Raw genomic sequence first — 16,063 nt, forward strand, 5'->3', positions numbered from 1 at the left:
AGGGAAAAAGAGAGGGACAGCAACATCAATGTGTGAGATACATTAATCAGTTGCCTCTCTTGTGGCCCCAGTTGGGGACCTGCCCTGAACCCCAGGCATGGGCCCTGACTGGGAATCGAATCGGCGACCTTTTGGTTTGCAGGCCAGCACTCAATCCACTGAGCCACACCAGCCAGGGCAAGAGTACACTTATTTCACAGGCTGCTGGTAAGGCAGACCTGGGAGTGCCTCTAGCTCTGGAAGAGTCTGGCGCTGGTCAGCAAGTGGGGTGCAGCTCAGTCTACCTGGCATCTAGGTCTTCCGCAGGAACGCTGTTCCGCTCTTCTCCTTGGGTCTGCCTTTCCCAGCTATTGGAGCTGAGTCGAGGATGTGACCCTGGTGAGGGGCAGCTGAAGGGACCAATGGGTCTTTTCCAAATGTCTTATGAGCTAGTGCTGCTCAGGTCTGTCTGCACAGCAAACAATGGGCGGAGCTCAGGCCCCACCCCAGAGTAATTAAACCAGCACCTCCCCGGGCAGGCCTCCGGCACCCATCTTTAAAAAAGAGCTGTCTGGGTAATTCTAACATGCAAACAATGTCGGAAAGCCCAACTTCGCTGTCCGTCTTCCTGTGGCACAGGTAAAAGGGAAGATTTCAAAAATCGACACTTCACAGAATTGTTCTAATAATTCTGATGCAAACAGTGGAACACATAAGATGATTTTTTAAAATGTAAAATAAAAGACAGGAGACAAAAATACATTATTGCTAATGTTTTGATTGTATTCAAATTTTTATTTTTTGAACAAAAAACTTAAGGACAATGATTTTAAATAATAAAACATGATATATTCGGATACTTTTTAAAAGACAGTTGACTAAATTTTGGACTTCTACAGTTCTGTTGTGATGCTTTCTTCAACATTTATATTATTCTTACCATTTTATCAGCACTCTAAACTTGCTAAACAAACAAAAAAAATCACTCTGTCTGCTTAAGTGAAGCTTCACTTTAAGGAAATACTCCACTACCACATAAAACACACATACAGAACAGTCATTGTTTTTAATATAGTTACAAAACACAAGAAGTCTGTCCAGCCATTTCAGTTCTGTTGTCCCCTTGCCCATACTGCACTCAGCAAAAAGCTAAGAAATAAGCAAGATTCACTTCAGCAGTGCAAAGGATGGCATCAACCAAACTTCATGAAACAAACCAACACATGACAAACATGGTCAGCAAAACACAACTGGTGGGATAGTGATTTAAAAACAGAAACACAAAGTGGGTCACAACTAGACTGGTTCTCACTGTGCAACTCTCCTGAGGGAACAATACTACCCATTTCACGTAGGAAGGACTACGCATCGAAGCCTTTGTTCATGGAGAAGATGCCCTTCAAACAAATTCATCATAAGGCAAAGGAAAAAAAAAAAAGAGAGAGTGAAGCAGTTTGGCCCAGAGAAAAGCTTATTGTAGGATGTGTATACACAGTATATACACCTTTATAGGTATATTACAATTTAACCCATGTAAATAGTCATTCAACAGTTAAATGAGTTGGCTCGTTGGCTCAGTGCAGTGAAAAAGTGTTCATTTTCTATAAATATGTAGTTATTGCTAATATGCTACACATCATGGGTGGACACGGAAACAGTCAGAACTCAGGACTCAAGCTGCCACATTGCCAAGGTCAGCCCGCAGCAGGCGTTCATGTGGACAACATGCCAGCCAATCCTAAAGGAAAAGCAAAGGTGCCACTACAAAAAGAGGAAAAAAAAACAGAAAAAGAAAAAGAAAGGCTTATGCACGGTCCCTTACATATTTACCTACTTTTTTAAAAACAAAAAACAAGTCCAGTTCACCACAAGTTGAGCACATCCTGACAAGCAAGTCCAGCGGCCCGAGATGGGGCAGGAAGAGCAAAAACACAGCATGCATTTACAACAGCGCTGATCTAGTCTATTTTGTCATACAAACTGGAATACAAAAATCCAATTTAAATAAGACTAGACTAAACGTAATCATAAAAAACAAAAACAAAAACACCAACCAGAAGAACAAACAAAACCCCCCCCACACACAGTAGACTTAGTTTGATACTGATTTTTTTTTTAAGAGTAAAACTCTTCCTGTTCCCTCTTAATACCCTACTGCAATTTATTTATTGGTGGCTAGAATAGTTACTTACTTAAAAAAGATATTAAATACCTGTATCATGAAATTACATTCTTTTTAACAATAAGACATACTGTGTAAGAAAATAGCTCATGTGTGAAATGTGTCTGAAATGCATTTTTCCTCACAACTATCAAAACATTCACTCACACTAAAACAAAACCACCCCAACCCCCCCGCCCCCCTCAAAAAAAAAAAGTTAAGGAAAGACAGGGTGGGTCAGGCAAGGAGCAGGGAAGGAAAGGTTTACCAGCACAGTGATTAACAATGGTTCAAGACAGAACCGACAAGAGTTGGTCAAGAAGATGCCTTCGATACATGGCTGTGATTAAAAACCAAACTCAACCCCTTTGGGTTCATTGCAGTGAGACCAAAACAATCTCCCTCACAGATTCACAGAAACACTAGACTCCGGCTCTTTTGTTATTATTATTATTATTATTTTTAAAGTTTTTGTTTGTTTTTGCAAGGCTTAGCTACCTTGTTACAATTTATATCTGCTCTGCAACAACTACGAGAGGTAGGCATAAAGCATGAAAAAGTTTCCTGTTAGTACCTCACCAGGGATTGTCCACTGCGTACCACCGCTCCCTTTAGACGGGAACAGCGACTGCCGTCCAGTCTCTCCCACACCCTCAGACGGAGCTGCCACCATCCCATAAATGTCCTAAAAGAGTGTACTCACACATAAGAAACTTTCTCTACTGAAGGATACTGTCAGTGTTTGTTGCAGAGCGTGTATATATATATATACAGATATATGTATATATGTGTATACACATATATACATATATTTATTTAAAAAAACAACAACAAAAACCAAACCCAGGTTCCTAGAACCAATTCTTTTGAGTCTCTACTTCCACAAAATAAAGTATACCATTTGGCCAAGACTACAGATGGGTGTTTCGGTGTTTTTTTTTCTCTTTTCACAGATGCAAGCGCCATGCAAAATAAATTAAAGAGCAGAGGCCAACACATACACGTGATAAAAACTACTGAAGGCAGGTCTTTAAGAGCATTTCTATAAACGTGACTCGTCACACATGTCCTGCGCCCTGCGTGCACAGTCACCAAGCTGCCGTCATACGTCCAGGATCTCCTCGGCTGTGCCCCCGCACCGCAGCCTGTAGCGCCCAGTTCTCCAGCTTATCGTAGGGTCCCATAATGCTGACAGAAAAATATATATAGTCATGGATTCACGGATGAACCAAGCCACTGCATAATCAAGTTTTGAAAAACACAGTGTGCCACCCTAGGAATAAAAAAAAAAAAAAAAGAAGAAAAGAATTGATATGTATTAGGCTGAAGACACAGTTGAAAAATTAATATTTTTTATCCATTCTTTTAAGTACACTCATAAAATCAAGTCTGTTTCTGTAGATAATTTAACTATCATGCTATATTATACTGGTAAAGAAAATGTTAATTATGAGTAGATAAAAAGCATAAAAAATTGCTAGCCTAATATATGCTGAGTTTGAATACGTTTGGATTTGTTACCACCGTTTTTTTGGAGTCTTAATAAAAGTGACTGAATAACCAACTGAAAGTTGAAAATCAAGTTAGGTTTGGTGTCCACATTCTGCTAACCAAAGGAATGTTTAAACCTGATATTAACCTTCAATGGGAAGCTAAAGAATGGCTCAGACAGATTTTCTTTTGACCTTTTTGAAATTAAAAGTTTTAGTTCCAGCAAATGACTGCTAACCTTTTCATGCCTAGTCACATACCTGGACACCCCTGAGTTGAATGTAGTCAAATATAAACCATGCCAGGCAATGACACATGAAAAATACCATAATATCCCATCTGAACACATGGTGAGCTGCCCATCCAATAATTAAACTGGCAACAAAGCATTCCGAAATCGGCTCACAAATTATTGTAGCAGGAAGCATGTTGATTCGTAATTTGGTCCACCTTAAAAAAAAAAGTATTTTCTTTAAACAACAGCCTGGTTATAAGAACTAACCAATTTTCCCCCCAAATGGTCAGCTCTTTACCCTGTTATAGAAAGGCTCATCTCTTTAAAGAGTATTTAAGGCCTCTCTCTTTTATGTTTATTCAGAACGTCAAGGAAAAAAAGTCTAGAAATTTCACTTGCACAGTCTATACGCTGATGAATAAAGATTATAAAATTCAAAGTGCAGAAAGTGAGAAAACAGAGATGAGAGTTTAAAAAAAATCTAAGTCTCAACATCGCTTTTTTGAATGCTTTCACTGTTAATAAAGAAGCTAAACTTTCTTTTTGGGAACTGAACAACATCTGACTTTCAGATTCTTTTTTTTAAGCCAAGTTATACTACCTAAAAAGTACTCACTCCCCTTCCCTTCTTTTTTTTAACAAAGTAGGAAAAGCAGAAAGCTGCTGACTCACCTGATCATTCTGGACTGAAACTGAGAAATTGAGTATGAGCCAGAGTTCTGCATGGCGACTTGCGTGGACATCGCAAACCTCCAACCTCTGAAAAGGAAGACATGATAGAATGAGCTGCGGCGATGCACCCACGCAAGCGTGACCAGCTACACAGTCACTCATCGCTGTGAAGAGCAATCAGGGTGGGCCTCGTCCTCAGGGTGAGCAACCAACCTACCTAGGGCCCATCATACTTACGGAGGCTTCGGCAACTGCGGAGGCCGCTCACAGTGCCATTTAAGAGAGGTGGGAAGAAACCACAACCCTTCAGTTTACCATTTAAAGAACTTAAAATACAGGTATTCTCAAGGGCAGGGGTTCTGTATTTAGTCATTTAGTCTCTGTCACTACTAACCAAAATGAGGGGGCAGGGCAATAGGTATGAATATTCAACAAGAAATGTAGTAACTGAAAGAAACACTGCAGAAACACTATGAAACCATAAACTGCATGAACGCCATTCAGGAGAGCGTTTTCAAAACACCCTTCAACCCCCCCCCCCCACCCCGGTTCCCTTTCCCATCAGGTCTGAACACCGGTCTTGGGGGTCGTAAAAGGAAGGAAAGTAACAATGAAGCTGGCCTCGCAGCTCTGTAGTGTGTGGGCTCGTTTCAAACAAGGTGAAAAAACAAAAAAAAAACCCTTCAATTTTCAAGATCACATCTTTAGTAAATTACCACACAAGGCAAGTGAACACTATGATTTTGTGGTAGAAAAATGTTAAGTCAACAGTGTGAACCATTTGGTGGCTTCCTAGCAATATCCAAAATAATCTGAAAATTTCAAAATTTGAAATGATATTCTTTAAATGTTCACCTGCTGGCTTATTTACACCCATAATAAAGATTCACAATCACAGGGACACTTCCTTCTAATCACTTCAAACCACACCGACCTGATGAGTGTGGATGAAGCGGCACATTTATTTGCTTCATTAGTACAACATGATCTATGGACAATTAATAGAAATTACTTTCTAAAAATATTAACCTATTCTGTATTCACTGGCCAAAAATAAAATGAGAAAGCCCTTAAATCACGGGTTGAACAAACAGAATAAACCAATCAAAGGTAGGTACTAAATATATGGTAGCCTAATGTAATTTAGTTTTCTTACCGGTCAGCTATTGCTTTGGCCATAAAGTAATCTTCAGCAATGTATTGAGCAAAAGCTATAAGCCCTCCTGCTTGATCTAACACATCCTTTCTCATTAAACAAGACATCCCTGTTACACATTTGAAACCGGTTACATTGGCAGAGATATAGGATCTCGGATGAGAAGTTCCAAAATATACCTGCCAAAAAACAAAAAACAAAACCCCAAAACATATGTGTTATACAGTTAGAATTTTAGGTCTGGTCTATACAGTAAGAGTTTAGGTGTTTATAAACTCTTATTGCTAATGAATTTAAGAATGATTGAGTGAAAATTTTATACATCTTACATAAACCGCCTGAATAAAAATTGGAACTCAATAGTGTTTACAAGTATGTACCAGGCAGTCAGTGATCCATTTGGTTGACCACTCTTGTTATTATCCTATTATTAGTTCCAGGGAAAAGAATATTCTATTTAAAAATAAATATTATCTTCCCTAAAACTGCAAGATTCAAAGACTTACCCAAATAAAACTTAACTTAGATATAAAATAAGACAGGTAAAATATCACTCATTGTCACATAGAATATTAACAAACATTTCACATCCTGCTTTCATAATATTCATGTGTCTGTATGTGTGTGTATATATACACATATGTGCATGCAAACATATACGAACACCACCTACAGTTTTGTCAACCTAAAGGACAATCATATTTCTTAACTCCTTTTCTTGTATCCTTTTGTAGCTGGCTATTTCCTGTCCCTGATCACCGGGCTTTATCTCGGTTGGAACTGTGTCTCCCATTTTACTGCCCTTCTGCTAGATATGCTTTGAAGTCATGAGACATGCAAGCTGCTAAATTAATGGTAGAATAAGATGGTCACTGCCCTAATTATTAGACATATAACCCTACTTACTATTTGCATCTTAAATATGCTGCCTTTTCCAATTAGCTTGAGATAGAAAGCAGTGATCTTTCTCCACGGCAAGAGTTATACACACAGCATGGAGTATGAGAATTACCAGGGAAATTAATAATGTGATTCTTGCTGCCTAGCCCATGTCTGGACTGTCATAAAGCCTTTCTAGTACTGAATTGAGCCACACTTCTAAGACCAGAAACACACATCTTACACAGTTATTAAGTGAGGTCTGAGAAATGAGGTGGGAACTAGGGACTTGCTGGAGGCCCCAAAAACCTCTTCACGGAGTAATTCCTCTGGCCTATGTCCATTCATTCTGAGTACGGAAGATTAAACCTAAACTATGGGGGTGGGTGCAATGCGGAAGTATGCTTATCACTGACACATAGATCAATCTGGATATTTCTAAAACAAAAACCCAAGGTGGCACACCAGAATTAAAAGTATTTTATTTTAAAGTAACTACCCAGAATTCCCTTTACTAAACAGTCTGATTAGCTGTCCAAAATGCCATCCCAACTCTCAGAATGGTCAAGCTCCTGGGCAACTGGGAATCTGCTAGCAAGAATATTGTTTACAACCACCGCACTCACCTGCTCCAATGTCGCGGCAAAGCCCTGTCTGTCTGCTACGTAAGGCAGCCCGTGGACCAGGCCTACTTTCTCTGTCATTTGGTTAACCATGTCAGTGAGGGTGTCCGGGAGCACTACATGAAGACAACAAAAAGTGGCCAGGGAGACAGAGAAAATAATTCTTTTTTGTGAAATGCTCACTCGTGTACAATAGATTTGACGAGTTGTTATTAAATTATTTTAAAAAATGAAATCCTTTTTCACATTGGGATCTAATTAAGTGAATCTTGATCACACCCCTCTGAGCAGAATGCACAACTTCAAAAAGGCCTAACTTATGATAAGCTAAGTCACTCCATACACGTGGAGGCCAGCAGGTACCTAATGTGGAGCAGGGGCAGGATATACCCTGAAAACCTCACTGCGCCCCTTTCGGACTCTCCAAACCGGAGTAGCAGACAATGTGTCCAGTCAAAGCGGCAGGGGCAGAGGTCAAAGGACCTCAGCTCTTTGGCCATCTCCTCCACTCTCTACCACAGGACACAGGCACTTTCTTGGAGAGTATGAGAGATCCTATGTCATAAAACTGCTAACAGGACTCGACTAGGATTATATCTGACACAGATTTGTGCACTGAAAACATAACAAATACACAACCATATATAACTTTAGACAGCAAATGGGATGAACGCGGTCTCTGATGGAGAGGTAAGGATCCTGATTAATTAGGAGTGCCACACTTCTGTCAATTTTCAAATCCATGTTTTGAGTCAATAAAAAATGTAAATCATTGTCCTGCCTTCAAAAAGCAAACATCTCAGAGTTTACATTATTTCATTTTTATGTTCTTCAAGCCTTTAAGAAATAAATCTGTTAGAGAAAAATGTGTTGGGACCTTCAAGATGCATGTTCTATTGAGTGGTTCTGAACTGCTGCTGCCCAGGGGGACGCCCGGCACCATCTAGAAATATTTCTGGTTGTCACACTGAGGGGGTGCGCACACCATCTCGCGGGTGCTAAACACCTGGCAGGACCACCTCAGCAACAAAGGATTATCCAGCCCAAAATGTCAACAGCACTGAGGTTGAGAAACTTGAGCTAATAAGAATAGAATATTACAGAATACTGAAATAACTGTAAGTATAAACACTTAAAAACACCTATTAAAGTTTAAGTATACAAAAGGCTTCCTGTTAGAATCATCTAAGTAAAAGGCCATACATGTGTTCTCGGAAAATGCTTGCTTACTAATTTCTATTCCTTTCTGTGAGATAGTATGTGTGCCACAAATAGACTAAAATAAAACGTGTCATGTTAACAAGAAAAAATTTATACCTCTGAAAATGCTTACAAAACGTATAATGAACCATGACTATATATTTTTTTAGTGGTTGAAATTTTCTCTTCAAAATGAAAACATTTTCATAGACGTAACATCTCGGTTAGCACAAAAGTCAAAATCTTAGTATAACTTATTACCATGAAATAATGATGAAGTGAATTATTTCATTAGGCAAACAAAAAGGAATGATACATTTATTTTCATACTGCTTTTAGCATTTTATCAGCAAATGAAGAGTTTTATAAAATAAATAAGAAAAACCTCACCTCTTATTCCACTATCACAAATCCAGATGAGATCATATTTTGCAACTTCATATCCTGGCATTAAATTATTAATTTTGGGATTAATGCCAACCTTTTTGCCACCTAAAATTTTAAAGGTACAGCAGTGAAAAATTCATGCAACACTGAAAATATTTTCTAGTATACAGATACATGGTAGAGATGTGAAGTGTATTTGCATATTTAATAACTGAAATGAACATACTTTAACATTATGGCTTACATTCCTTATTCACAAAAATATATTTAAGAAAAATAGCTCATTGTCAAAAAAGAATTATCTCATTTATCTTTAAAAATGTATTAGGTTCAGTTTTCTAATTCTTAAGGGTTTGTATTGAGTCAGCATAAATCATTATTTAATGGAAAATATACCTCTATATAAGTATTTAGAATAAGCCTCCAAGCTTTTGGAGAAATACTCTTTTTTGAAGCAAAATAAAAGTGAATTCTATGACAAACTACCAATTACAGTGAATGAAATGCAAAAAAGACCACACAGTGAAAATATTAAAGAAGCAGAAATAATAGAATCATATATGATTGATGAATTACACAGAATTTGGGGTTATATTTCTTTATTTTGTTAATCCCGGGTATAAAAAAATCCCTTTGTTTTCATAACTTAAGTATTGAAAACAGGTGTTATAGGGATATAACACCTTTTGCTACTCCACCAAACATGCATGAAGCAAACATGCCAATAACTTCAATGGGTGGCTCACACCTTCATCTATAGTTTAAAGCAAAGATTACTGCCACCTAACACTATTAAAGCAAAAATAGTTACTGTAGAATTTGTAACTCACCTATAAACAATCTGGCATCAACATTTGGATATTTTCCAAGAAGCTTCTTACATACGTCAATGGCTGGATCGTCATGGTCTTGTACACAAAGGAGCACTTCATACTAGCCAAAGGACACATTACATGTAAATTAACCTCCTTTACGAAAAAAAGCGCTTGTTAAGTCTTTACTGACTGATCAAAAAGCATTAAGGTTCTGGCTGGTATGGCTCAGTGGGCTGGAGCATCATCCTGTAAATTGAACGGTTGCAGGTTCGATTCCTGGTCAGGGAACATGCCTGGGTTGTGGGTTTCATACCCAGGCAGGGTGTGTGTGAGAGGCAACCGATCAATTTTTCTCTCTCATGTCACTGTTTCTCACCCGCCTCCCATCAAAACAAAACCAAAACCAAAAACAAACCAATAAAAAACAGCATTAAGAAAAAGAAGCATTTGTACACAAGAAGTTTAAAAGTTAAGAGAATACAAATAATGAATGCAAACACATATGATATTAAATGCTGGCTGCAAATCAGAGCCACTTCTTCAGAACAGGCACCTGGTTTGCAAGCCGAAGTGATACTGAGCAGATTGGTGGCACCCACAGCTGAAGTCTTGCCATGCCCTGATAGGCACGGCCTAGCAATTAAATCGGCTCTCAGGCTTCTCCGTGCCCTTCATCCCTGCAGGTTTACTAAATGTTCACACGGGGCCCAGCAGAGTAAAAAGCAACGTGGAAAGCAAAATAAATACATTCTCTAGAACCTTGTCTCTGAACTTATTATTCCATGAAGGTGCAATAAGTCACATATTGAATCCCAATATGATCAATTTAAAGGGCTTTGCTAAACTCTCCATGTGAAAAAGACGAAGTGAGATTAGATTTTTTTTCTCCTGTTGTACAGTACTTTTGGGAAATAAAACAGAACTGGATTTGACTCAAAATGTGTCATCTGGAAAAGCATGCTTAGCCTTTTAACTATGAATATACTCAGGATATATGGAAATACCAGAATACACACATGTGTGTATACATGCATGCATGGGTTTATATGTGTACACATGTATGCAAACATATACATACATGGGTGTGTGTATGTATGTTTTTTAGCCCAGTGCTATGTTTACTCTTTGATAGTAAATTAAAAATGTCATTTCTCAGCACTTAACTGGCTGTGTCCAAGTTACCCCTGCATATTTATTATACTTTAAAAAGAGTCTAGGACTGAACCCCAAGATTATACTTTTGAATCAACCTCTGGAGCGGCTCTGACATGTAACCAGGTTTACAAAATGTTGAGCTCTAAGTTACATTGAGTAAACTAAATTGTAAAAAAAATGTTTGCTTTCATATACAAAGATGCCACTTTGGTATTTTGTGGATATGTATTCTAAGTAGCAATTTTTTCCCCAAAAGTGATAAATGCATGCTGACTCAGTCAGTGACAAATTTCCTACTAACCCTCTTTCTAAAATAGGTTGGACATTTTTAAGCCAAAGAGGAAGGTTAATTATCTCAACGAAAAAAATAACACAGCTATCTGCTGTAAAAAGTAAACAGCTAAGGATACAACATTTAAAATGTCTAACATGCAGACGGGGGCTAACTTGGGTAAAGAGAAGGTTTATTTTATTTACTTCCATTAATAAGCACACACAAATAAAAAACGGGAATAAAATGTTTACAGTGCCCCTGAGCACGATAATTACTGTTTGTCTAATGTATCGTGTCTCAGCAAAAACTGGCAGTTTAGAGATTAGCGATTTGAGCACAAAAAGAGGACAAAGGTCCATGAAGAAGATAATGAGTTAAGGTTTTTTCAAGTGAAGAAAAGGTTTTCTTGTATTCAACCCAATTTTCTACCTTTAACACTGACGGCCCAAATTGCTGCTCCAGAGGTGTCAAGACCAATTTTACAGCTACCAAGTTTCCCGAGATGAGATGAAAATCCGAGAAGTGGAAGGGCCGTGCTACTGCTGCACCCCTGAAATTTCCCAGAGAGCTGACTCTGAGTCCTATAAAGTGTCTGCTCTCACCCCAACTTGACTTTTAAAACAATGTTTGGGTGAGCAGTCAGAAGGCATTGACCTTAACAATGAAGATTAGAAAGGTTAAGTGACTTTCTGAAGGGTAAGAGTAACGACTAGCTTTCCTACTATCGTGAGCTGCTCACCAGGCTTGCTCTAAAGAGTTCCTAGTTTTTCCAAACATAGCAGTTTCTTTGATGTTTTTATAATTTATCCTGTTTTGCAGGTATGAGTGAATGAATATAGTGAAAGAAAATGATTATGGGCAGTACAATTTCATAAAACAATTAAAAAGCTAATCTTAGCCTTTTCCCACAGCAGAAAACTGTCAAATGTAGTACCAGAAATGCACTCAATGGAAAGGAAAAATGTTATATGAGGTTATGGCTAAAATTTTTGAGAAGTATATTGTGTTAATGTAAGTAAGGGAATATGTATAGTTTACCTTTATCCAAGTTCAAGGTTTAAAGTTTTTGTTTTTATTGATTACACCCCTTAAACTTAATTAAAAACAAAAACAAAAAACCACACTTCTGATTAGCCTTGGTGCAAACAAAACTCAATACACATTACCAAAAAAATGTTCAGACCTGTATCACACGATACATAACTTTCATTTACTTGTTTCTGATATTGAAAATTATACCAAACGGTACACAGCATGTTAAGTGTTTTCTAAAGTATGAGATTGCAACCAGGAATCTTCACTTTTCAGCTTTGATAACCATCCTCGTGTCTTCACAGTTTGAGCCAACATTTTATTTGCTAAGCCTCCTCTCTGTATTTGAATACTGAATAGTTAAATCACTCCAACTATGCCACCACTGGTGAAACACAGATGTTAAATTGGTTAAAGACTTCTTTAGCTAAAACAAAAATAATTTTTCCGATGTTTTATACTATCTAAAGGACTAGGCACAAATACATATGTTCAAAAACAGTGTCCATTAAAAATATTACACTTTGTAAGTATCTCAAGAAAACATATACTTCCTAAATCTGAAAGGGGTGTAAGGTGTAGAAGTTCCACTGTAAACGAAGACAGCATGAACACACAACATCTAGAGATGAGCCTCATGGCACCGAAGGTGAGAAGGTCGGCCTCTGTCCAATCTTGGCCACACTGACCAATGTTCCCTTTATTTTCCAAACAGTGAGATGACTGACTAAAAGGCTGAGACAAAGAAGAGGGTGGGTGGGTGGGTGGGTGCACAGAAAACCCACAAACTGTGATTCAGCCCTTTGATATTTAAGAATTGAATATCAGAAACTGAAATAATAATGAATGTTACTTTTTTGTTTTTGAATAAAGTAATACGAATAAAAATATTAGGTTTAGATGTATAATATCAGAAAAAAATTTCCTCAGTGATTCAATCCTATAGATATTAGGAATATAAAGTTTTTACTATACTAAACAACAAAATATCCTCTTAAAGTAGAAAAGTATTTTACTATATTAATCAATTACTTTGCATGTTGAGTAGGAGTATCTTTAATTATTTGTAAAAAACTAAACGTCATGTTTACAGAAAAATCTTAGGGTGACATTTGGGTCACAGCAGAATATAAATTCTGTGACAAAACGGACTTAGACCCTGAATGCCCACAACATTCTCTGGCACAGAGGAGGCAATGAATATATTTGTCCTAGGATAATCTTTGAGTGAAAGACAGATGCCAGGCAGAAAATGTTTTGTAAGAAAACTGCTCTGAATTTAAAGTTTCAACAATATTAAATACTTAGCTACTTTTAAGAATTAGGTAGTTTACAATGGGCAAAAACTAAAATCTTTTCCACTAAGACCAGGAACAAGACAAGGTTGTCTACTTTCACCACTTCTATTCTAGTATTGGAAGTTTTAGCCACAGACAAGAAAAAGAAATAAAAAGCATCCAAATTGGAAAGGAGGAAACAAAACTGTCACTGCTTGCAGATGACATGATAGTGTACATGGAAAATTCTATAGACTCCACCAAAAAACTGCTCAACCTAATACATGAATTTGGCAAAACAACGGGATATAAAGTCAATATCCAGAAATCAAAGGCATTTTTGTATGAAAATGCCTAACAATGAAACAGCAGAAGCAGAAATCAAGAAAAAAATTCCCATTCGATATAGCAAAAACAAAAATAAAATATCTGGGAATAAACCTAACCAAGGAGGTAAAAGACCTGTGTACAGAAAACTACACAACACTGAAGAAAGAAATCAAGGAAGACACAAACAAATGGAAACATATACTGTGTTCATGGATTGGAAGAATTAACCTCATCAAAATGTCCATACTACCCAAAGCAATTTACAGGTTCAATGCAATACCTATTAAAGTACCAATGACATATTTCACAGACATAGAACAAACACTTCAAAAATTTATATGGAACCATAAACGACCCCGAATAGCAGCTGCAATTTTGAGAAAGAAGAACAAAGCAGGAGGGATCACAATACCTGATATCAAATTGTATTACAAGGCCATTGTAATCAAAACAGCCTGGTACTGGCATAAAAACAGTCACATAGACCAATGGAACAGAACAGAGAGCCCAGAAATAAACCCAAGTCTCTATGAGCAACTAATATTCGACAAACGGGGCAGTAACATAAAATGGAGTAAAAATAGCCTCTTCAACAAATGGTGTTGGGGGAACTAGACAGCTACATGCAAAAAAAAAAGAAACTTGAGCACCAACTTACACCATATACCAAAATAAATTCAAGGTGGATAAAAGACTTAAATATAAGCCATGACACCACTGAAGTCCTAGAGGAGAACATTGGCAGGAAAATCTTGTATATTTCATGCAGCAACATTTTTACTGATATGTCCCCTAGAGCAAGGGACATAAAGGAAAGAATAAACAAATGGGGTCCCATCAAAATAAAAAGCTTTTGCACGGCTAAAGAAAACAGTATTAAAATAAAGAGAACCAACTGTATGGGAAAACATATTTGCCAATGATACCTCAGACAAGGGCTTAATCTCCAAAATATACAAAGAACTTACATGACTCCACTCTAAGAAGACAAGCAACCCAATTAAAAAGTGGGCAAAGGACTTGAACAGACACTTCTCCAAGGAGGACATACAGAAGATCCAGAGACACATGAAAAGATGCTCAATATCACCAGCCATCAGAGAGATGCAAATTAAAACCACAATGAGATACCACTTTACACTGGTCAGAATGGCCATCATAAACAAAGCAACAAACAACAAGTGTTGGAGAGGCTGTGGAGAAAAGGGGATCCTAGTTCGCTGTTGGTGGGATTGCAGACTGGTACAACCATTATGAAAAACAGTATGGAATTTTCTAAGAAAAATAAAAATGAATATGCCTTTTGACCCAGCAATTCCACTGCTAGGATTATATCCTAAGAACGCTGAAACACCAATCCAAAAGAACCTATGCACCCCAATGTTCACAGCAGCACAATTTACAACAGCCAAGAGATGGAAGCAACCTAGGTGCCCATCAGTAGTAAATGAATGGATCAAAAAAACTATGGTACATTTACACAATGGAATTCTATGCAGCAGAAAGAAAGAAGGAGCTCCTACCCATTGAGACAGCATGGATGGAACTGGAAAGCATTATGCTGAGTGAAATAAGCCAGGCGGTGAAAGACAAATACCATATGATCTCACCTTTAACAGGAATCTAGTCAACAAAACAAGCAAACAAGCAAAATATAACCAAAGATGTTGAAATAGAGAACAGGTTGACAGTGACCAGAGGGGGAGGGGAGGGAATTCCAGGAAGGAAGGGGAAGGGTTTGAAGGAACTAGTATAAAGGACACATGGACAAAAACTAAGGGGGGTGGAAATTGAAGGGAGGTGGGGAGCATTGGAGGGGGGGTGGGCTGGGATGGGAGTAAAAGTCAGAAAACTGTACTTGAACAACAATTAAATTTAAAGAAAAAAAGAATTAGGTAGTTTATATAGTTCTTGAAGTTTATTTGAAAAACCCCTAATCTTTCCTAGAAGTTTTTTTTAGATTTAAATTTTTTTATCTTTAGAGGGGAAGGGAAGGAGAGAGGGAGAGAAATATCAATGTGTGGTTGCCTCTCATGTATTCCCCTGCTGGGAACAGGCCTGCAACCCAGGCATGTGCCCTGACTGGGAATTGAACCACAACCCTCTGGTTTGCAGGCCCACACTCAATCCACTGAGCTTCACCAGCCAGGGCCAGAAGTTTTATTACATGTATTAGACTTCACCTTTTGATGATTAATTTTGTTCTTTAAAACTTTGTTGGAAAATTATTCAGTTAAAAAAAAACATTTCTTCTTAAGGATAGGGACACCACTGGCAATAAAGAATTCAAACATTCACTGGACTTGTAACGTTTTAAACCAATTCTGTATGTGCAAAAAAAAAATAAATTAAAATTGCCATAGCCTCACTCTGTTAATAATTCTATGATCATTAATT

General features: G+C 37.7%; 1 protein-coding gene and 1 non-coding gene across 2 annotated transcripts in view; one reads left to right on the forward strand and one right to left on the reverse strand.

The window, feature by feature from the left end:
• Positions 1 to 760: 760 nt before the first annotated feature.
• UGCG (UDP-glucose ceramide glucosyltransferase) overlaps positions 761 to 16,063 on the reverse strand; it is a 38,102-nt gene continuing 22,799 nt past the window's right edge. Inside the window, exons 3-9 of the mRNA XM_037152658.2 lie at positions 9,614 to 9,716; positions 8,787 to 8,888; positions 7,200 to 7,312; positions 5,695 to 5,873; positions 4,539 to 4,625; positions 3,892 to 4,081; positions 761 to 3,413 (exon numbers count right to left, since the gene is read on the reverse strand). Coding sequence (XP_037008553.1) covers positions 3,243 to 3,413; positions 3,892 to 4,081; positions 4,539 to 4,625; positions 5,695 to 5,873; positions 7,200 to 7,312; positions 8,787 to 8,888; positions 9,614 to 9,716 — 945 coding nt within the window. The 3' untranslated portion in view covers positions 761 to 3,242. The remainder of the gene's footprint in view (positions 3,414 to 3,891; positions 4,082 to 4,538; positions 4,626 to 5,694; positions 5,874 to 7,199; positions 7,313 to 8,786; positions 8,889 to 9,613; positions 9,717 to 16,063) is intronic.
• Positions 5,081 to 5,198, forward strand: LOC119054802 (small nucleolar RNA SNORA61). Its single transcript, XR_005083579.2, has one exon. It is a non-coding gene; the product is annotated as a small nucleolar RNA SNORA61 (small nucleolar RNA).

The sequence above is a fragment of the Artibeus jamaicensis genome, unplaced genomic scaffold (genome assembly GCF_021234435.1).
Source record: "Artibeus jamaicensis isolate MK-2021 breed Jamaican fruit bat unplaced genomic scaffold, CSHL_Jam_final scaffold_1964, whole genome shotgun sequence".
Classification (NCBI taxonomy): domain Eukaryota; kingdom Metazoa; phylum Chordata; class Mammalia; order Chiroptera; family Phyllostomidae; genus Artibeus; species Artibeus jamaicensis.